We start from the raw sequence: 20,241 nt of genomic DNA, 5'->3' as shown, positions 1-20,241 counted from the left end.
TAACCTTTAATAGGGTTGGCTCCTAATAGGGCTCACTTTAGAAGAGTGAGAAGTTGTAACTAGCTACATTGGTGGTTTTTGTAAATCAAATTTTCACATCAAAACTTGGTGTCTCATGTATTCATGTTATTTTCTTATTACTTTATGTTTTTGGAATTAAGTTACTAAAGGTTAATGAACATTAATATCTCAAGATTGCTTTGTTAACTAAGTTACAGTATATATCTAATTCTAACTGAGTAGTGCAAAGACTTGGCTTAGTAAGAAGTTTGTATTGACATCTAAGGGATTTGGAATTATTTTTGTAGTAACTGATTCACCCCTCCCCTCTCAGTTACTCCTCTTATATTTCTAATGCTTCTTGCTAGGAAAGGAAGATTTATTCTTCTTAGCCATAACACATTCCATGTACACAACATTAGTAGGTTTCACAAGTTTAGGTAAATATTTGATAATAAATGCACTACTAAACTTCACAATATTATCAGAGTTGATATGAAAAAACCTTCTATGCTACATCTACCTATTGTGGTTTCATAATGCATGCTTCATTTCTTCCAAAAATGGGGAGCCCCTAGTAATTTTTTTTTCTTTCCCAAACCCCTAGTCTGGGGTTTGAGTTTTTTTTCGGACTCTACCAAGAGTCTAGGTCTTGCTTGGTACCTTGCCTTAAAAACCCAATTGTCAGATTTGAGAAAATTGGACCAGAAAGGTGTTTAAGAGGTCAAGGGGTGCACTAGTGCACCTAGTGCACATGCACACCTATCATGGGTGTGCAAGTATGTTGGATGTGGAAGTAGACATGTGAACCCTTTGGATGTGTGTGTATAGGTGCACACATCCAAAAGGTGCACATGGTCCTTGGTCTATAAATACCTAGGACCATCCCTTCCCTCATTAATTATTTTTCTTTAAGAATTCACGAGTGCACCTCCAAACCCATAGAGGTGCGCTACATTTTTGCCCACCTACACACAACACTAAGTCAACAAAAGCAAGGTGTGCACATGCGCACCTATTCAATGTGCACATGTGCACACCTTTATTTACATCTCTTAAAAAACTTAAAAACCACTAACTCCTAAGGGAAAGGTGTGCACATGCACACCTTTTATCAAAACCTAACTAAGAGACCAAGGTAATGGTGTGCACAAGTGCACCTTGCAATTTTGCACATGTCTAGACCATACTTTACCCTTAAACCCTAGATATAAATATAAGAGTGTGCATATGTGAACCCCATCAAGGTGCCCATATGCGCACCCATAACCTTGCTAGGATAATTAAGGCCCCTTTGCACACACTAAGCAGCATTTGCACAATAGTGTACATGCACAAGTTCCCACTCCACAATGGTGCACACTTGCACAAGTGTGCCACTACACATTTATAACCTTTTAAGGTTATTTAGTTCACCTAGTGCACCTATCAAGATGTACAAGGTGCACTAAACTAAAAATTAGGGTTTTAGGAGATTTAATTGGTTTTGCTAGGGTATGATGTTCTATGTTTGGTCTTTTAGCAATTAGGGTTTAATTTTCACCCCTCTAGACTAATGTTTTTATGTTTTGTGCAGATAAAATGGCTTCCTCATCATCGTCACTTGTAGAGAAGATGACTCCAAAACTAATTGTTTTCAAGTTTCAAGGTGCATTGAAGAAATCAAAATTTCAAGATGCACATTTAGAGATTAGAGATACAAAATTGGGACATATAGATTGGAACATATTCTTAGTACTTTGTAACTAGCCTAAGGAGAGGTTCCCAATGGTCTCAACACTTTTAAGATTAGGCTTGGCTAATGTGGCCTCATAATCCACATTAGTGCAATCTTTGGTGCTAGTCATGGTCCCGACAGAGAATTATGCATTAGAGGAAAGAGTGATGAAGAGTATAATAGGGGAGATAGTCCTAGATTTAAGACTGAGGAACATTAAGAAAGTCTTCAATCTTCTAAGAGCAGATCAATATATGAAAATTACTTATCATCAAGCCAAAAGATGGTATAGGAAACATGAAAAGGAAGCTAAAGAGATCATACAGTCATCATTCTTGATTGAGTGAACACTGGTGGGAAGAAGAGGAAGCAAGGTAGATATGACTAGAGGATACATGAAGGATGACATCAAATACTCCATTATGCTTTTGAGTAGGGTTATGAGTCTGCCGACAGCTGGGCACCTAAATATTTGGATGGTACATTTCATCAAGACCATTATAACAACTAAAATGCCAATTGATTGGGCCATAATACTAAGTTAAAACTTAGATGAGTAGTTGGTAGGAGTCAAATCTGACCCCAAGTATTACATGAAATAATACTTGGTGTATTTACTAGCTACAAGCACAACTAACTAGCCAGGATTGTATATTGAGGGAAGCATGCACGATGCTAATGTTTGGCCTTATGTGGTATATCCCCAACTGGTAAAGAAAAAGCTCTTAGATCACAACAAAGAATACATAATTGTTAATGATGATTTCATTTTTACAATCATCCGGTTCATTGAGGGTGATTATGCCAAGAGGATGTCAGTAGAGCCAACAACAAGGATTGCAGAGATGGGTGCCTATTACATCCAGTTCAAGACATTCACCTACCTAAGGGTAGTAGTCAAAACACTAAATCCAAAGAAACTCCTGACATATCCATCAGATAGGCTCATTTTACTAGAGATTGTAAGACAACTCACATCTACATATGGCAAAGTGAGGAAACAACATAAGAAGACTTGGGTATGGCCCATTACTATAGGTCCATTTTTTGATAATATTGGCAAAGTTTAACTTTTGGCAGGAAAATCATTTATTCATGAAGATGTAGTGGAAGATCATTGGGTGAACATAGTAGATGACTATGATATCTGAATTAGGGATTATTGTAGGATGACTCTATATCTGGTAGGTAGTGTCTTGAAGATAAATGTCCCACTTAAGGATATCCAACAAGACACTCAAGAGGTCTTGGATCCCTTGTACAATCATGACAAGAAATTTGATCGACCAATAATGAATGCAGAGGTTGACAGGGAAGAGAATGTAGACATCAATCATAGGGTGAGACATATAATCCAATTGACAAAGGATAGGATCAAGAAGCCCTTTATCCTAGACCTAGTTTCTTAGACTATAATCTTTTAGGCCAAAACACACCCAGTTAAGGGTAAAGGTACAGAAATAATAGTACCAACTTTCCCTATGCAATCTCCAGTTAGGCTGGAAATGACATATAAGCAAGATAGAGAGGTTCGTTACTTTAGGGTGGACAAAGGGAAGAATAAGAGAAAATAAGCTTCTCTAAAGAAAGCTAAACCTGAAGCTAAAGAACCTCAATAAGAAGAGGTGACTCAAGCCCAAGAGGTAGCTCAAGCACCTGAGAACAAAGAGCCTCAAAATGAAGAGGCAACTCAAACTCTCGATATTCCATAAGTGCCTTTGCTAGAAAAAGAATAGGAAAAAGCCCTCGCATAGGAAGCACAAGAGGTATCCCTGCCTACACAAGAGGAACAAGCCTCTCCTTCACCTACTAAGAAAGCTAGAGTTGGACCCATTGTCAGAAGGACTAGGAGGCAAAAGATACAAAGATAGGTATACCTATTCCTTTAGTCTCGAAAACCATTCTTGAAGAGGATGAAGAAGATGAAGAAGATAATTTCCCATTGAGTCAAAGGACACACTTGGCAAGGGCTTCCTAGGAATAGAGAAGGAGGAGCTCCACCATCATGCCACCATCTATTCCCAGGCAACCTATTGAGGTTACAACTTTAGAGGATGAGAAACAACAATTGATAGATGAGCAAGAGAGGCAAGGAACAGATATCTTCAAAATGTTTGATTTCAATTTTATGCTAGTAGGGATTGAAATGGTGGGTGATAAAATATGAGATACACCCATGAACCAACTTTTGGGAGAGGATTGGAACAAAGACCAGCAAATGAAGTATCCAAGGAGGGAAAAATACCTGAAGAACCTCAAAAAACTTCTTAGGATATAGAGGCTGGGAATTTTGATACAAAAAATGTAGGGACACCAAATTTAGATCTCTCATAGAAGGAAAAGATGTTGGAAAGGAGTGATAAGGGAAAGGGGCTTGCTAGGAAAACCTCCTCTTCAAAGTACTTGTCTCCTATGGGCACTTCACCAACTTAGTTGAAGAGGGAAGTTATGGTCTGAAAAAAACTGACAACTGAACCTGAATGAAGAAGAGGGTATAGATGTGCTAGTAGAAGCCACCTATGAGTGATGCACAAAAATTGACCTTCATAATTTAAGAATATAGATTAGGACCTACTTGCTCATATAAACATTCCTCCTCCACATGCTGAGACTAAAGATTTGACTCCTAAGGACTATTAGATTAAAGAAGTCCTATTAGGAAAGCCCACAATGGACACAATTAAAATAATTATCACTATGGGTGTCAGGGAGGTGTTCATGCATTTTGATGATAATGAGAATGAATTGATAAAGCTGTGTAAAGAAAATGATCTATTAAGAGGATATTTGCATGGAATTGTAGGTCTATTAGATCAAGACTACCTAATGGTTACTCTCACTATGGCATTAGAAAGGAGAGATAAGGGTAGTGTCCAAGTTGATTCATTTTTAGGAGCATATCAGCAATGGCATGATAATTTTGAGCAGAAGGGTGTAGAGATAATACAGGCTAATTTGAGCTTGTTGCATAATGTTCATTCTAGTGTGGAGAAACTAATATCTATTGTAAACCAAGATTTTGGGCTTATTGATGAGGTACATACTTGGGGAAAAGACCTTCAAGAACTTTAAACAATAAAAGGTCAAAGGTATCATACACTTATGGAAGTGTATACAATGGATGAGATTGATAAACTTGAGGATTGGATCGAGAAGATAGCTACTAGAAATAAGGTCATGGAAGAATTTCATGAAGATATTTAGAAGTTAAAAGGCTAATCTCAAGAGCAAATTTTGGATCTAGATAGATATTACATGCTATTTCTTTGGAGATTTTTGAAGATGAGTCAAAGAAAAAGCTCAAGTCAGTAGAAACAGTGGTTCAACAATTCTGAAGAACTTTCAAGGATGCTTCATCTGATGAAGATATTAGAGAAGCATTCAATATTGAAGAGGTATTGCTGAAACTTCATAACAGACTTGATGATTTTGTAGAAACTTGAATGGATATTAGTAGCTATCAGCAAACATTTAGCCATAAATATGAGGCATTAGATTTACCAGAAGCTTCTTGAATGATAAAGATCATAGAGAAATTTAAAAGCAAACATCTAGACATCACTTTGGTATAAAGGGGAAGAAAACCCATAAGCTAGAAATTCAATTTTGACACTTGGGAAAATTTTGGATTTTTTGAACCTGTTGCACAGGTGTGCAGGTGCGTTGTTCTAGAGGTGTGCTATTCCAAAGGTGCACTAGAAATTTTGAAGAAGTCAGAGGTGAGCTAACATATAACTACCAATTCCAAATTTAGAGCTTTCCATGCAGCAAAAACACATTGTAATGGTAGTGTAACCCCTAGAAACATTTAGAGAAGCCCAAGCTTCTATTTTTAGAGCTTCTAGTGACTCCCAGATCCTCTTACAACTTCCTTCTTCTTATCTAATGTTTCTTTATTTTTTTTAAGACATGTAAAGGCTCATGCACCCATTAATTGATATAAACAAGGGTGGAGTTCTATTTTAGTAGCATTTAGAGGGTAAGTTTGTACATGATTAGATTTGTTTTATTAGCTTTAAGCATATATTTGCATGAATATATCTCTTACTCTCAACACAAATTAAGGAGATGATTTCTTATAAATTGAGGAATGTAATATGTATTCTAGGCCATTATTTCACTAGTACATTTGGGTTCATTTTTTGACCTAATTTTTGACCAAATTTGACCAACCCATTTGTCGATATTTTTTGGGTCAAAATTTTGACCAACCAGTGTGTTGGTCAAAAACCCACCAAAGCCATTGTCTAAGTTCATGCAGGAATTGGTTGAAATTTTTACCTTCATTGGTCAAAATTTTGACCAACAAAGGTAGAAAAATATTTATGCGTTGGTGGAAATTTTGACCAAAAAAGGTAGAAAAAAATTTATGTGTTGGTGGAAATTTTGACCAATGGACGTGGAAATTTCGACCAACAAAGGTAGAAAAAAATTTAGGTGTTGGTAGAAATTTCAACCAACAAAGGTAGAAAAAAATTTAGGCATTGGTGGAAATTTTGACCAATGAAGGTGGAAATTTCGACCAACAAAGGTAGAAAACAATTTAGCCATTGGTGGAAATATCGACCAACAAAGGTAGAAAAAAATTTAAGTGTTGGTAGAAATTTCCACCAACAAAGGTAGAAAAAAATTTAGGTGTTGGTGGAAATTTCCACCAACAAAGGTAGAAAAAACTGAGATGTTGGTGGAAATTTCGACCAATGAAGGTGGAAATTTCCACCAACAGGTAGGTGTAAATTTCTTTTAGGCATTCTATAAAATAGTTCACTTGTCTTGCCTATGATATGACATTTTACATGCATCCTACACTCTCTCATCTGGTTGATGATGGATTACGCAGAGTGATCTGAAACCATGATTCTAAAAAACACACATAATCAAATCCAAAATGAACTTGCACTACAAATGGATTGTGGAAATTTGATATTGTTAATTTTGCATGCATGTCTACCAGGACAAATATATGTTTAAGTTGTGATTGTCTTGGTAGACATGAATGCAATTTTACCAATATCATATTTCCACAATTCATTTGTAGTGCAAGTTCATTTTGGATTTGATTGTGTGTTTTTTAGCATCATGATTTTGGATCACTCTGTGTAATCCATAATTAGCCGGATGAGGGAGAGTGCAAGATACATGCAAAATGTCATATTATATGCAAGGCATGTGAACTATTTTATAGAATTCCTAAAAAACACCGACAGTAACTAATATGAAGAATACATAATTAGTTATATGATTGAGAAAATCATGTACCAGTGAGTTGGTCAAAATTTTGAGCAAAAAAATTTTGACCAATGGGTTGGTCGAGTTTGGTCAAAAATTGGTTTGAGAATTCGACCAATAAAGGTCAAAAAATGAACCCAAATTTAATAATGCAAGTATGCTCACCAAGTTGACTCTTTGAGTTCGGTCATCAAGTCACCCCACTAAAGTGCCTCGTCAAGGTTAGCCTTTAGGTCTACTCATCGAGCTTGCTCACCAAGTTAGCTTGCCATGTTGGGTCTCTAAGTGGCCTCACTAAGTTAGCTCACTAACTTGCACCACCAAGTTGCCACTTTAAGCCCACTCACCATGTTAGATCGCTAGGCTGACTCCCCAAGTCAGCTCGCCAAGCTAACAATTAAAGTATGCTCTCCAAGTTGACTGTTCAAGTGTGCTCGCCAAGTTGACTCAAAGTTCATTCATCAAGTCACCCAACCAAAGAACCTCATCAAGGTCAGTCCTTAAATCCACTTACCAAGTTAGCTTGCCAAGTTGCCTCACCAAGTCAGCTCACCCACATGTCCCACCAAGTCCCCAAGTCTACTCGCCAAGTCAAAAATTCAAGTGCACTCACCAAGTTGACTCTTTAAGTTTGCTCACCAAGCCCATCCCCTAGGTCAACTCTCTAGGTCAGCTCGCCAAGTCACTCCCACCTAGTCACCTCAATGAGTTGACTCTTTTAGTTAGCTCACCAAGTTTAGTTTTCAAGAATGCATGCCAGGTCAGATTGCCAAGGTAGCCCACCAAGTCATGTTACCAAGTCAACTGTTCAAGTACACTCACAAAGTTGACTCTTTAAGTTTTCTCATCAAGTCACCCCATGAAAGCACCTCATCAAGGTCAATCTTTAAGTCCACTCACCAAGTTAGCTCACTAAGTCGCCACACCAAGTTGACTCACCATCTTGCCTCACCAAGTGGATTCACTAAGTTGGCTCACCAACTTGCCCCACCAAGTCGACTGTTCAAGTATGCTCACCAAGTTGACTCTTTGAGTTTGATCATCAAGTCAGCCCACCAAAATGCCTCATCAAGGTCAGTCTTTAGGTCCGCTCATCGAGCTTGCTCACCAAGTCAGCTCGCTATGTCGCATCTCTAAGTGGCCTCGCTAAGTCAACTCACCAACTTGCCCCACCAAGCTACCACTTTAAACCCACTCACCATGTTAGCTCATTAGGCTGGCTCCCCTAGTCAGCTCGCCGAAGTACGCTCACCAAGTTGACTCTCTAAGTTCTCTCACCAAGTCTTTCCCCTAGGCCAACTCTCTAGGTTAGCTCACCAACTCACCTCCACTTGCCCCACCAACTCACCACTTTAAGTTGACTCGCATGTCAACTTGCTAGGCTGACTCCCCTAGAGTTAGCTCGCCAAGCTGACAATTCAAGTATGCTCACCAAGTCGACTCTTTATGTTTGCTCACCAAGTTTGCCCCCTAGGTTAGCTCACCAAGTCACCCCCACCTAGTCACCTCAACGAGTCAACTCTTTAAGTTAGCTCACCAAGTCGGCTCACCCAATGGTTTTACCTCCTTGCCTCAGCAAGTTGGCTCATTATGTGTACTTGCCAAGTTGCCCCATTAAGTTGCTTGTCTAAGCTCACTCACCATGTTAGCTCACTTGGTCAGCTCACCAAGTTGATTATTCAAGTACACTCACCAGGTGGGCTCACCAAGTCACCCCACCAAGTCATGTCACCAAGTCAACTATTCAAGTACGCTTGCCAAGTTGACTTTGAGTTTTCTCATCAAGTCACCCCACCAAAGCACCTCATCAAGGTCAATCTTTGACTCTGCTCACCAAGTCAGCTCGGCAAGTCGCCTCTCCAAGTGGCCTTACTAAGTCAACTCGCTAACTTGCCCCACCAAGTCACCACTTTAAGCCCACTCACCATGTTAGATCGCTAGGCCAGCTCCCCAAGTGAACTCACCAAGCTAAAAATTCAAGTACACTTACCAAGTCAACTCTTTAATTTTTCTCACCAAGTCTACCCCCTAGGTCAACTCTCTAGGTCATCTGTATCCCCTATTGTAGGTGGACTTGATCTCTGGCAAGCTTATTTTGACTATATCTTTTTTTTTCAACAATACCAATATTTTTAACTTGGCCTAGCCCCATCCTATTAGATGCTTGATCCATGTCACTCTACTAGTAATGAATAAGAATATCATGTGTATTAAGGATAAATCACTTGAGCTAGAAACTGTATCCATCGTTATGAATCTAAAATATGACATAGCAAAAAGTGGAATAGTTTTGATGGAGAAATATTATGAATGAGCCAACTTCAGCATCAAATGCCTGAATAAAAATCAAAGTATACCTCAAATTAATAATATTTGCAACAATATAGAGACCTTCCTCTTCGTTCACTATCTACATTAGCCATTTGATTAGATGTATTTTGAGTATTAATGGAATGGTTCCGAGATAGAAATGGCCAAGAACCAACAAAGAAAAATCCAGCTAGGAAACAAATGACTGATAAAAATAATTTTGAAACTTGAAATAAAAAAACAATCATTTTATCTTTGTCCCTAGATAAAGAAATAACTCTAATAGTAACAAAGATCAACATGCACTTTAGCTTAGAAAATTAAAATCCATAGAAATCAAATATTTAACAAGTTATAAAACCATAATAAGTTCAAGGCCATTCATCCACTGAATGATTATTTGACTACTCAATACATTGAATTAATAAGCCTAATTAGTCATTAGAAAACACACCAAATGCTGAGTGTGAATGTACTTGGATATGCTTCCATTATCATTGACCAAAAGGAGACCAAGTATTTTCATTATAACTGAAATGGTAGTTAAAATCTTATAATTAAGAGAGCTCAAAATTTCAAAGGAAACCCTCATATTTTTCCTAGAATTGGCATAAATTATGGCTAAATCTAAACTACACAGCATGTCGATGAAGTTGAACTTTGTGTAAAGGAAGTGTACCAATATTTTGCCCTTTTACAACCATTTGAAATAAAATTTGAAGTGAATCATCTTCAATCAGACTTTGTGCTATTCCAGGGCGACTAGCCAATGCCTTCATTATATGCACTATATTTCCTTCTACCTAAAAATGTTTAACCAATAACCACTATCATGCAGATCCACTTACAATTTTACATTAAAAAAGCATCTACATATAGTGGATGTATGCATTTTCATAAGAAAAGGACCTCCCATATACATTGTGGTGTCTATACATTTTTCCAAAAATAAATATAAATCTATTAAAAGATAATATTAAATTGTCCAAAAGTGAAAATTATTACCCAAAGAAGATCAGAACATGATAAAATTGGAAGTCACGAGATAAAATGTCTAAATTAATTTTAAAGTTTAAACTTCAAAAACATGAGCTTAGTAGTTGAAGACATATAGCATAATCATTGAGTAGAAAATAAACCTTCACAACTAGAACTCCTCATCCAAAAAACACCCAAATTGAAGTTCTAATATTATGTTTTGCATTACGCTCTCCAAGAACATCAGTGCTAGATCAATTTTTCTCATTAGTATGATTGTCAATCCCACGTGATGGACTCAACTGTCCAAGATGAGTCTCTTGCTTCTCAGCTAATGATGACTGTCTAAATGCACCCTAGGAAACATCCAACTCAAGATGCTCTACATAATTAATGCTTCCATAAGCTCTACAAACACTTAAGAGTTAGAAAAATTTCATTCAACATCATTTTCATTCCTACATAATGAACTCAATGATACAAAATGAGTCTCTTGAACTTCAGTTAATGACATCACCAAAATTAAACCCAAATGTAATCTCACCCTATTTGCATTACTTCTAAAGAAATATAGACAAATAATTGCTCCATACATATTTATAAGTTTATATTAAAAAATTCACTATGCAAAAAAAATTGTAGAGTTGCATCAGAAGATAGCCCAAAAAATGGGTCCCCAAAATAGAAAAAATATTTCATTTGTCATCCTCATTTGGTTCTGGTTTTGTTAAATAAGTTTAGGAAGGTTTATGTCAAAATTTCACACAGTATCTTACATAGTCTAAAAATTAAGGTTTGTTGGGCTCGTGTGGGTATGTTATCTAATATGTATCCATATCATATCGATACAGATAGGATAAGTGTGCCCAAGGAGGGGCAGATGTCTATCTAGCTACTGTATGTTTAGGAGAGAAAAGAATGTGTACTTTGTAACTATAGCCACCCCCAATTTGGAAAAAGAAATAGAAGCAATGGAAATGAATCTTTTAGGATGAAGAGCTAAACAACCAAATAATAGCACCCAACAAGCCTTGTTTCCAAGCTTGAAACACTATTAGAGGAAAAGCACTCAAGCATATGGTCCCAACAGAACACTTGTACCTATCTACTGTATCCAAATTTCTTGAGGTGCCTTTAGGAACATGTGTATATTGTGTAGAAGGGCATCATATTTGGCATCAAAAAGTGTATTTTTTATTTTATTATTTCACACCATGAGTTTGATTTGTGCAATAAATGTGACCATTCACGGGTGACTAGTGGTAGACAATGCATGCTCCCATCCTCTTCTCTCCTTCCTCTTTAGGTAACAGTTGGAATTGCAAAAATGATTGTGTTAGTTTAGTTGTCATTCAAATGGGTGAATGGATCATATATAAGGTTTAGTTTAGGATTTTATAAGGGGAAGAAGCTTGCAGGAAAATCGAAATATCCAACTTCCCTGGGGTGCCCTTGGGACCACTTGTAGATTTTGTATAAAATTATCATATTTCACATCAAGAAAGGTGTATTTTGAATTTCAAGATTTAAAGCCATGAGTTTCATTTGTGTGAGTAAAGTGAATACTCTAGGGTAACGTGTCATAAACTATACAAGTCTCCTTCCTCTTCTCCATACTCTCCAAATTGAAAGCTGTAAATGCAAAAAGGATTGCTATAATTGTGAGTGGCATTGCAAATATGTGTGTAGGTTATATTTAAGGTGTGTTTTGCATTTCATAAGTATCACAGAACAATATGTGGGCCCCCACTCCTTATTTTTCTTTCAATTTATTTTAGTAAGTGTTTGTGATTTCATATACTGGAACTACGATTCGTTCTTGTTGAATCAATTAAAGTCATGTACAATCTTCCTTTCCCAATTGGAGGTTGAGGCATTGTGTAAAAGAAGCTCTTTTGCTAGGATCTTAAGTTTGTCAATGTTAGGTTTTAAAATTTCACACTCCATTTAAATGCGACATAAGACATTTTCGCTAATCTTGGAGTTAGTTAAGATCCTTTAACTACTCTCTACAACCACCTTTCAAATTAATGGGACATACCAAAATAGCATTTGTGGTATAAGCCTCCTCAAACTCTTCATTAAGTATATTGTCCTAATGAATAGCAAAGGTTGGTGATTGTGTTTGTATTTCTATTTCTTTTTTTCCAATGTTGGAGGATGTATTGTGGTCCAATCATAGCCTTATAGCACATATGAAAAGGGATCAAATTTATTTAACATATTTGTTAATACTATTTGTTCAAGTATTGGCTCTAAATGTTTGAGTCTCTGTAGGTCTATCTAGTGAGCTGGTTGATAGGTGTCTCATTCACTAATTTCAAAAATAATTTTACCAAATTCATCTCAGAACTAAAACAACGGATTCCAAATGAAAATCATAAATAGAAAATGTAACTTATGAAGTTGTATTGACAAGATGCATCACACGTTGCATGAGTTGACACTGACAAGAGGAACCACATGAGTTGATGTTCTTTTTCACATCACAAGAGATCCTGTAGTAATGGAGTCGTGTTTCCCTAGCACACGATCTAATTTATCATTCAATGTAAGACCCTGGCCAAGAAGCTCCTCGGACCAACTAGATAATGGGCTAATAAAACATGCTTTTTTGCTAGTGAGAAGCATTAAAAACTAGTTCACTTTGCATTTGTAACCTTGGGCAAGGTCTTAGCAACATGCTCACATTGAACCTTTGATCTAAAGGAGAAGTACACAAGCTCACAACCCTTAGGAAGGCTTTCTTAGATAAGAAGTTTTTGAGCAAACACAAATCCTCACTAATAATGCTGCTGCAATTTTCTTATTTAAATTGAAACAAAGTTGTATTATCTTGGGCAGAGGAGGCTACTGTTGTTTGTGGTTAAGGATCCTTTAGGTTAGTAGAATCACATGCAAAATGGATGGACATGTTTTGAATGGATGTAGTGTTGAAAAATTTGTCATTGATGTCAAAGATACAGACTATTGCAAGTTTTTATTTATGTCGAGAAGAAATTCATAATCTGAATCAGCATTGATGTCAAAGGAGTGGTAAAGGTTAGATTACTAAGAAGACAAATTAATGAAAAGATTAAATGTGAAAAAGAAGAGGATAGATAACTAATAATACAGATAAGAAACTGAGAAGGAGTTCATGTGGCTGCCTTGTAAAACTTTAGATGTTGCTCAAGTAGTGAATGATCTTACCCGATATAAGAAAACAACATCAGGGATCAAGGGCAAGATGATATATGAAATAGCCCTTGCCAGGCAGGTTGTATTCAAATTTAGATGCTATTAAGTTGAACCCTTTCAAAAAGAGCCACCGAAGCAACAATATTGAAGAGTAACTATTAAATCAAAACCAAATCGATATGCAATGGCAAATTGGCAAGAGATCCAGCCTCATTTAATTAACAGTCATATGAGAAAATAACAATGTCTGAATGAATTTACAATTGAGAACAGAGGGGACCTGACTATTGGACAACTCTAGTTTTATTCCTAGCAATCACCATTTGGAATGTCGTAACTCTGCCGAATCATTTCATGGAAGGGCAGAGTGCAAGTCTTGTCTTGTTGGATCACCGGATCCTCTCTGCCGCAGCTACTGTTAACATTGTTGATGTGCTTGTTTGCTTCACATGAAACCCGAGAGACCAGTGTCTGCCGCTTAATTCTTTTTACAGGTTCGTTCCAAACACCTGAAGCCACAGATCGCAATCATTTAAGCGGTGGCCAGCTCATCCTTTCGCGTCCTTGATGTTCCAGTGACTTGGCGACAGTCTTCTTGGTGAGGAGTCCTGAGTTTATTTCCTGACAATCGCACTCAAGGGTAACGTTGACTGATCCAATCCAAGGAAAAACACCTCTGCCTAATGCGATCTCACTCTTTGAATCGAACGACCCAAGTGGATAATAAATCTACTCTTAATGCGATTTACTGTTTGTGTAGACTCCTTGATTTATTTCTTGGAACAAGGCATTCGGGCGTTAAAACAAATCACGGCTCACAAATACTTTGACTGCTGTTATTGGCTAAATGAGGGTTTCTTGATTCAGACGTCCTCCTTCCAATCATCTAAATATGCAAATAATCTCAACATGAAATGGCTGAAAACCATCTCCAATGTGCAACCCTTCGGAAGATATCCCACCTCCTCAGTTATGCAGATCTATGAGAGTTTTCGTTCTCAGAGACCTCCAGGAATTTGCAGACCGAAACTAAAAATTGCTCCAACTGATAATTAGAAACCAATCCACAAAATCGCTTGCCTCAAAGGGAGCCCTATGTCCTTTATTTATCTCTTTGCCGGGAAGTTTCTGGAAATTATCTGGAATCATCTTGCACTACAAATATTAACTTTATAAAATTAAATAATTAATTTTATAGAGTTAGAATACAACCTTTATTTAATATTTGAATGAGTAGGCCCCGATTTCTTAATTGGAAGAAAAAATCGACCCTCTTCACATAATTATTTGCCTACGAGAGTCAATGATAGGCAAATCCCCTGTTATAATTATGTTGCTAAGAGAGGGACATGACAATCCGCCCTTTTGGATATTGCTTGCCCTCAAGCAATCTCAGAGATGGATGCTGCAAAATGGTCTCATTCTCCCAAGTAGCATCTTCAACTGGTAGATCCTTCCATTTAACCAAATATTCTCTGATTACTCTTCGGCGAAGCTTTTTTTCTCTTCTTTCTAAAATGAATTCCGGTACCATGATCAATTTCCCTTCATCATCTAGAGGCGGCAAGACTGTAGAAGGTATCACATTCTGTCCCAATGCCTTTTTGAGACGTGATACATGAAACACATTATATACTTTGCTGTCTGCTGGAAGCTCAAGTTCATAAGCCAATTCCCCTATTCGCCTACTGATCCTGAATGGTCCATAATACCTGGGTTTAAGCTTCTCTGACCCTCTCTTTTTGAGAGTAGATTGTCGGAATGGTTGGAGCATTAAGTAAACCATGTCACCCACCTCAAAGCTTCTCTCCATCATCTTTTGATCTGCATATTGCTTATATTGATTCTGTGCTCGAGCGATGTTATCATGTAGAGAGCTGATGATATCTTTACTTTCTTGCAGTAATTCCCCAGCACGTGGAACCCGAACATCACTCATCAATAAGTCAATGAAACTGGGTGTATCATAGCCGTATAATGCTCAAAAAAGTGTCATTTGGATAGACATGTGGAAAGTGGTGTTATAGAAATATTCACACAAATAAATCCATCTTACCCAGGCCTTTTGCTGATCGGCTACGTAATTCCTCAAGTAGCCTTCTACCCATTTGTTTACTATCTCCGTCTGACCATCAGTTTGCGGGTGATAACTAGTACTGGGTGTGAGCTCAGTGCCGCATAATCAAAACACCTCTTGCCAGAAATGACTCAAGAATCTACTATCCCTGTCACTGACAATACTGCGGGGTATCCCATGTAACCTGAAAACCTCCTTGAAGAATACTTCGGCTACCTATACTGCAGTATAAGTAGTGGTGATGGGAAATAAATGAGCATATTTTGTTAGCCTATCCACCACCACATAAATGCAATCACGTCCTTGAGCCTTGGGCAACCCAGTAATGAAATCCATGGATATGCATTCCCACTTCTGACACGGAATGGGAAGTGGCTGTAGAAGCCCTGCTGGAAAGGTGTGCTCCTGTTTATTCTGTTGGCAAACGGAACACTCACGAACATACTGCAAAACATCCTTCTTAAGTCCCTTCCATGTAAACCATTCTCGCACTTGTCTATATGTTTTAAAGTATCCGGGGTGACCAGCTATAGGTGAATCATGAAGAGCTCGCATAATGAACTGTTTCACCTTCGATCCTGGGACTAAAAATATCCTACTCTTGTAAATAATCAATTCATCCACAAGTGTGTACCTGGTATCAACAAGGGTCCCATCAACTATCCTTGATGCCCATGAATCTCGGGCATATTCTGCAATATTCTGCAATAATCAGATGCTTCCAATCCTCAGAGATTTCAATCATTGAACTAAGATGTGGCCTGCGTGACAAGGCATCTGCTACCACATTCTGTGTGCCCTTAACATAAGATATATCGAAGTCATATGCCTATAACTTACTGACCCATTTCTGCTGCCTATCATTGAGATCCCTTTGCCCAAGGAAATGCCTTAAACTATTGTGGTCAGTTTTTATGCAGAATTTGCCACCTACTAAGTACTGCCTGAACTTAGCTAGTGCATGCATGATAGCTAACATCTCCTTGTCATAAATGCTGAATGATCTCTCGGGCCCACGGAGTTTCCTGCTTTCATAGGCAATTGGGTGTTTATCCTGCATTAAAACAGCCCCAATACCATCTCCTGAGGCATCACACTGGAGTTCAAATGGTTTCGAAAAATCAGGCGATGCTAGTACCGGACACGAAGTCATGATCTCCTTGAACCTGTCAAAACAAGCCTGTGCCCTTGCTGTCCAAACGAAAGCTCCCCTTTTAAGCAAATCGGTTATAGGAGCCGCGTGTCGTGAATACCCGCAAACAAATCTGTGGTAGAATCCACATAAACCAAGGAATCCCCTTAACTGAGTTAGGTTCTCAGGAGTAGGCCATTCTACAATAGCACGAATTTTATCAGGATCCATCCGTACACCTTCTCGGCTAATAATATGACCTAAGTATAACAACTCAGTCATTCCCAAATCACATTTGGATTCTTTTGCATACAAGGATTCTTCTTGCAAAGTCTTCAATACTGTTTCTAGATGCGCCATGTGCTCATGCCATGTTCGACTGTATACCAAGATATCATCAAAGAATACCAACACGAATTTTCTCAGCTAATGATGGAAGACCTTGTTCATGGTAGACTGGAAAGTAGCTGGTACATTGGTCAATCCAAATGGCATCACTACAAACTCAAAATGCCCACAGTGGCACCTGAATGCCGTCTTCTCAATGTCCTGTTCTCTGACTCTAATCTGGTGGTAGCCTGATCTCAAATCAATCTTACTAAAGTAGCATGCCCCATGCAGTTCATCTATTAGCTCATCAATCCGTGGAATAGGATATCTATTCTTAATGGTTTTCTTATTCAGCATCCTGTAATCTATACACATTCGTAATGAACCATCTTTCTTCTTAACCAAAACTACTGAGGAAGCAAAAGGAGACTTACTAGGTCTGATGTGTCCCATTGCGAGAAGCTCCTTGATGGTTTTTTCTATCTCATCTTTAAGCCTTTTGGGATGCCTGTATGGAGTAATCATGACTGGTTTAGTGCCTTCTTCCAATTCGATGATGTGCTTGATCCCTCTATCAGGTGGTGTACCAGGTGGAATATCGCTGAATACCTTACTGTACTTTTCCCTCAATATCTGTATGTCGGAATGATATTCTGTCTTGGGTTGTTCCTCCTGTGTAGGCATGAGAGTACACATGGCTGCCCATTCAAGATCCTCATGTCTCACCAATCTTTCCAATCGTCTAAGAGAGATCGTTCGGATATCACTATTTCGAATAGCTCTCAATACATGCTGCCTCCCATCTACTTCGAACTTAATCTCCATGTCCCTGAGTCAGAAAGTAACCTCACCCAATAGACGTAACCATGTCATTCCCAAAATGATATCCAAATCACCCATATTGACCACGTGGTAATCCACTTTGAACTCATAATTATTCAGGCGTAAAGGCATGTCTCTGACTATCTTGTTACACTTAAGAGTGTATCCGTCAGCAACCTGTACACGAAGACCTTCAAATTCTTCTGTCTTAATACCACGATGCTTGACCAATCTTGCATCAATGAAGTTATGTGTAGCTCCGGTATCAACTAATGTAATCACCTTCTGTCCTGCTAAGACACCACGTAACCTGAAAGATCCTTCCTGTTGAATGCTAGACAAGCGCCCTTGCTGTAGATGCAATTCAGGTTCTTCTCTCTGTTCTGACTTTCCTGTCTCTTCCTCAGATTCTGAACCAGTATGTTCACCCATCTTTCTCCGTACTGTCGGAATCTGATCCCTCGTAATATGCCCACATAACTCTATTGGCTTTTCCTTTTGGTCGCAAGGGACAATCATGATCCCTGTCATATGGACCTTTACAATAGAAGCATAGTTTCTTCCTTCGCAAGTCATTTAATGCTTCTGTATATAGGGATGTGGTAGATTTCCCTTTGGTTTCAATGCTTTTCCCTTTATTTTTATCAAACCTCCTATTGTCTTTGAAAGAGGTAGTACTTCTGGGAGGGAACCGGCTAGAAGGGGCTGTAAGTTCCATACTTCGTGCTTTCCTCATGGCTTCCTGCAGTGTTGGTGGATCAAATGCCTTAATCCATCCCTTGAGGGGTTCAGACAATCCTTCGGTAAATAAGATAACTAACCTCCTTTCCGAAACATCTGGTACCATGACTGAAAACCTTTGAAATTCACTAATATAAACCTCGATATTGCCAGTCTGTCTTAATTGTTCAAGGTCACGAAAATAAATTTCTGGATCTTTCTTATCAAAACGTTCAACCAATCTATCCACAAAGTCCTGGTATGATGTTACCTGATTGTGCTGTAAAGTAACCATTCCATGTGACCACCAATCATGAGCTGCGCCTTCCAAATGCAAGGTGGCATACCTGATGGCGTCTATTTCTGACATAGGCCTTAACGCTAAAAAGGTGTCCAACTTATGAATCCAAGCTTGTGCCGTCATCTGACCACTCCCATCCAAGAAAGGCAAAGTAAGTTTACTGACAGCTCATTGTAACTCACTTTCATGACCTCCTCTAGGTCTCCTATTCTGGCGGCTATTCCTCATATGTTCTCTTCTTTGGTTTAGATATCAATCAAAGTTTAATAACTCATGCACATGCGGGGGTAATGCTTTCCATTCTACCGTAGCAGCCCTAAGATCATCCTAAAAATCTTCTGGTGCATCATCTTCTCCTATCTCCTGAGCCTCTTCCCTTAGGAAGGTGGGACGAGTAGGCCTATTTGCTGTCCATGATCTGCGCCTAGGAGCACCTTGTGATCCTACCACACTCCTATCATCGTGATCAGATGTGCCTCTTCCTTGATCTTGAATCCTGGGCTGAATAACTCTTTCCATTATGGTAGTCAAAGCCTGTAGTGTCTGAGTTATTTCTTGTTGTCCGTTAGTCATGGTTCTATAAAATTCTCTGGTTTCATCATCGTCGACTCTGGGAAATCTTGGCGAACTCTGTCTTTCACCCATATCCCTGTTCTTGAATATGGTTCTCGAGTACAACTCCGGAAATTAAAGTACTTTTACCCAGTCAGGATGGCAGGACTACTGCTCTGATACCACTGAAATAGCCCTTGCCAGGCAGGTTGTATTCAAATTTAGATGCTATTAAGTTGAACCCTTTCAAAAAGAGCCACTGAAGCAACAATATTGAAGAGTAACTATTAAATCAAAACCAAATCAATATGCAATGGCAAATTGGCAAGAGATCCAACCTCATTTAATTAACAGTCAGATGAGAAAATAACAATGTCTGAATGAATTTACAATTGAGCACAGAGGGGACCTGACTATTGGACAACGCTAGTTTTATTCCGAGCAATCACCATTTGGAATGCCGTAACTCTGCCGAATCATTTCATGGAAGGGCAGAGTGCAAGTCTTGTCTTGTTGGATCACCGGATCCTCTCTGCCGCAGCTACTGTTAACATTGTTGATGTGCTTGTTCGCTTCACATGAAACCCGAGAGACCAGTGTCTGCCGCTTAATTCTTTTTACAGGTTCGTTCCAAACACCTGAAGCCACAGATCGCAGTCATTTAAGCGGCGGCCAGCTCATCCTTTCGCGTCCTTGATGTTCCAGTGACTTGGCGGCAGTCTGCTTGGTGAGGAGTCCTGAGTTTATTTCCTGACAATCGCGCTCAAGGGTAATGTTGATTGATCTGATCCAAGGAAAAAAACCTCTGCCTAATGCGATCTCACTCTTTGAATCGAATGACCCAAGTGGATAATAAATCTGCTCTTAATGTGATTTACTGTTTGTGTAGACTC

At 38.5% G+C, this 20,241-nt stretch overlaps 1 protein-coding gene across 1 annotated transcript in view; it reads right to left on the bottom strand.

The window, feature by feature from the left end:
• Positions 1-19,780: 19,780 nt before the first annotated feature.
• LOC149560034 (putative pectinesterase 53) overlaps positions 19,781-20,241 on the bottom strand; it is a 110,544-nt gene continuing 110,083 nt past the window's right edge. Inside the window, exon 5 of the mRNA XM_089827549.1 lies at positions 19,781-19,986. Within this exon, the coding sequence (XP_089683675.1) occupies positions 19,781-19,986 (206 nt within the window). The remainder of the gene's footprint in view (positions 19,987-20,241) is intronic.

Source organism: Cupressus sempervirens, chromosome 4 (genome assembly GCF_028749045.1).
Source record: "Cupressus sempervirens isolate cs-2001-9-10 chromosome 4, ASM2874904v1, whole genome shotgun sequence".
In the NCBI taxonomy this organism is placed as follows: Eukaryota; Viridiplantae; Streptophyta; class Pinopsida; order Cupressales; family Cupressaceae; genus Cupressus; species Cupressus sempervirens.
Note: the sequence above shows the minus strand (reverse complement) of the source record. Positions and strands in the feature narration are given on the sequence as shown.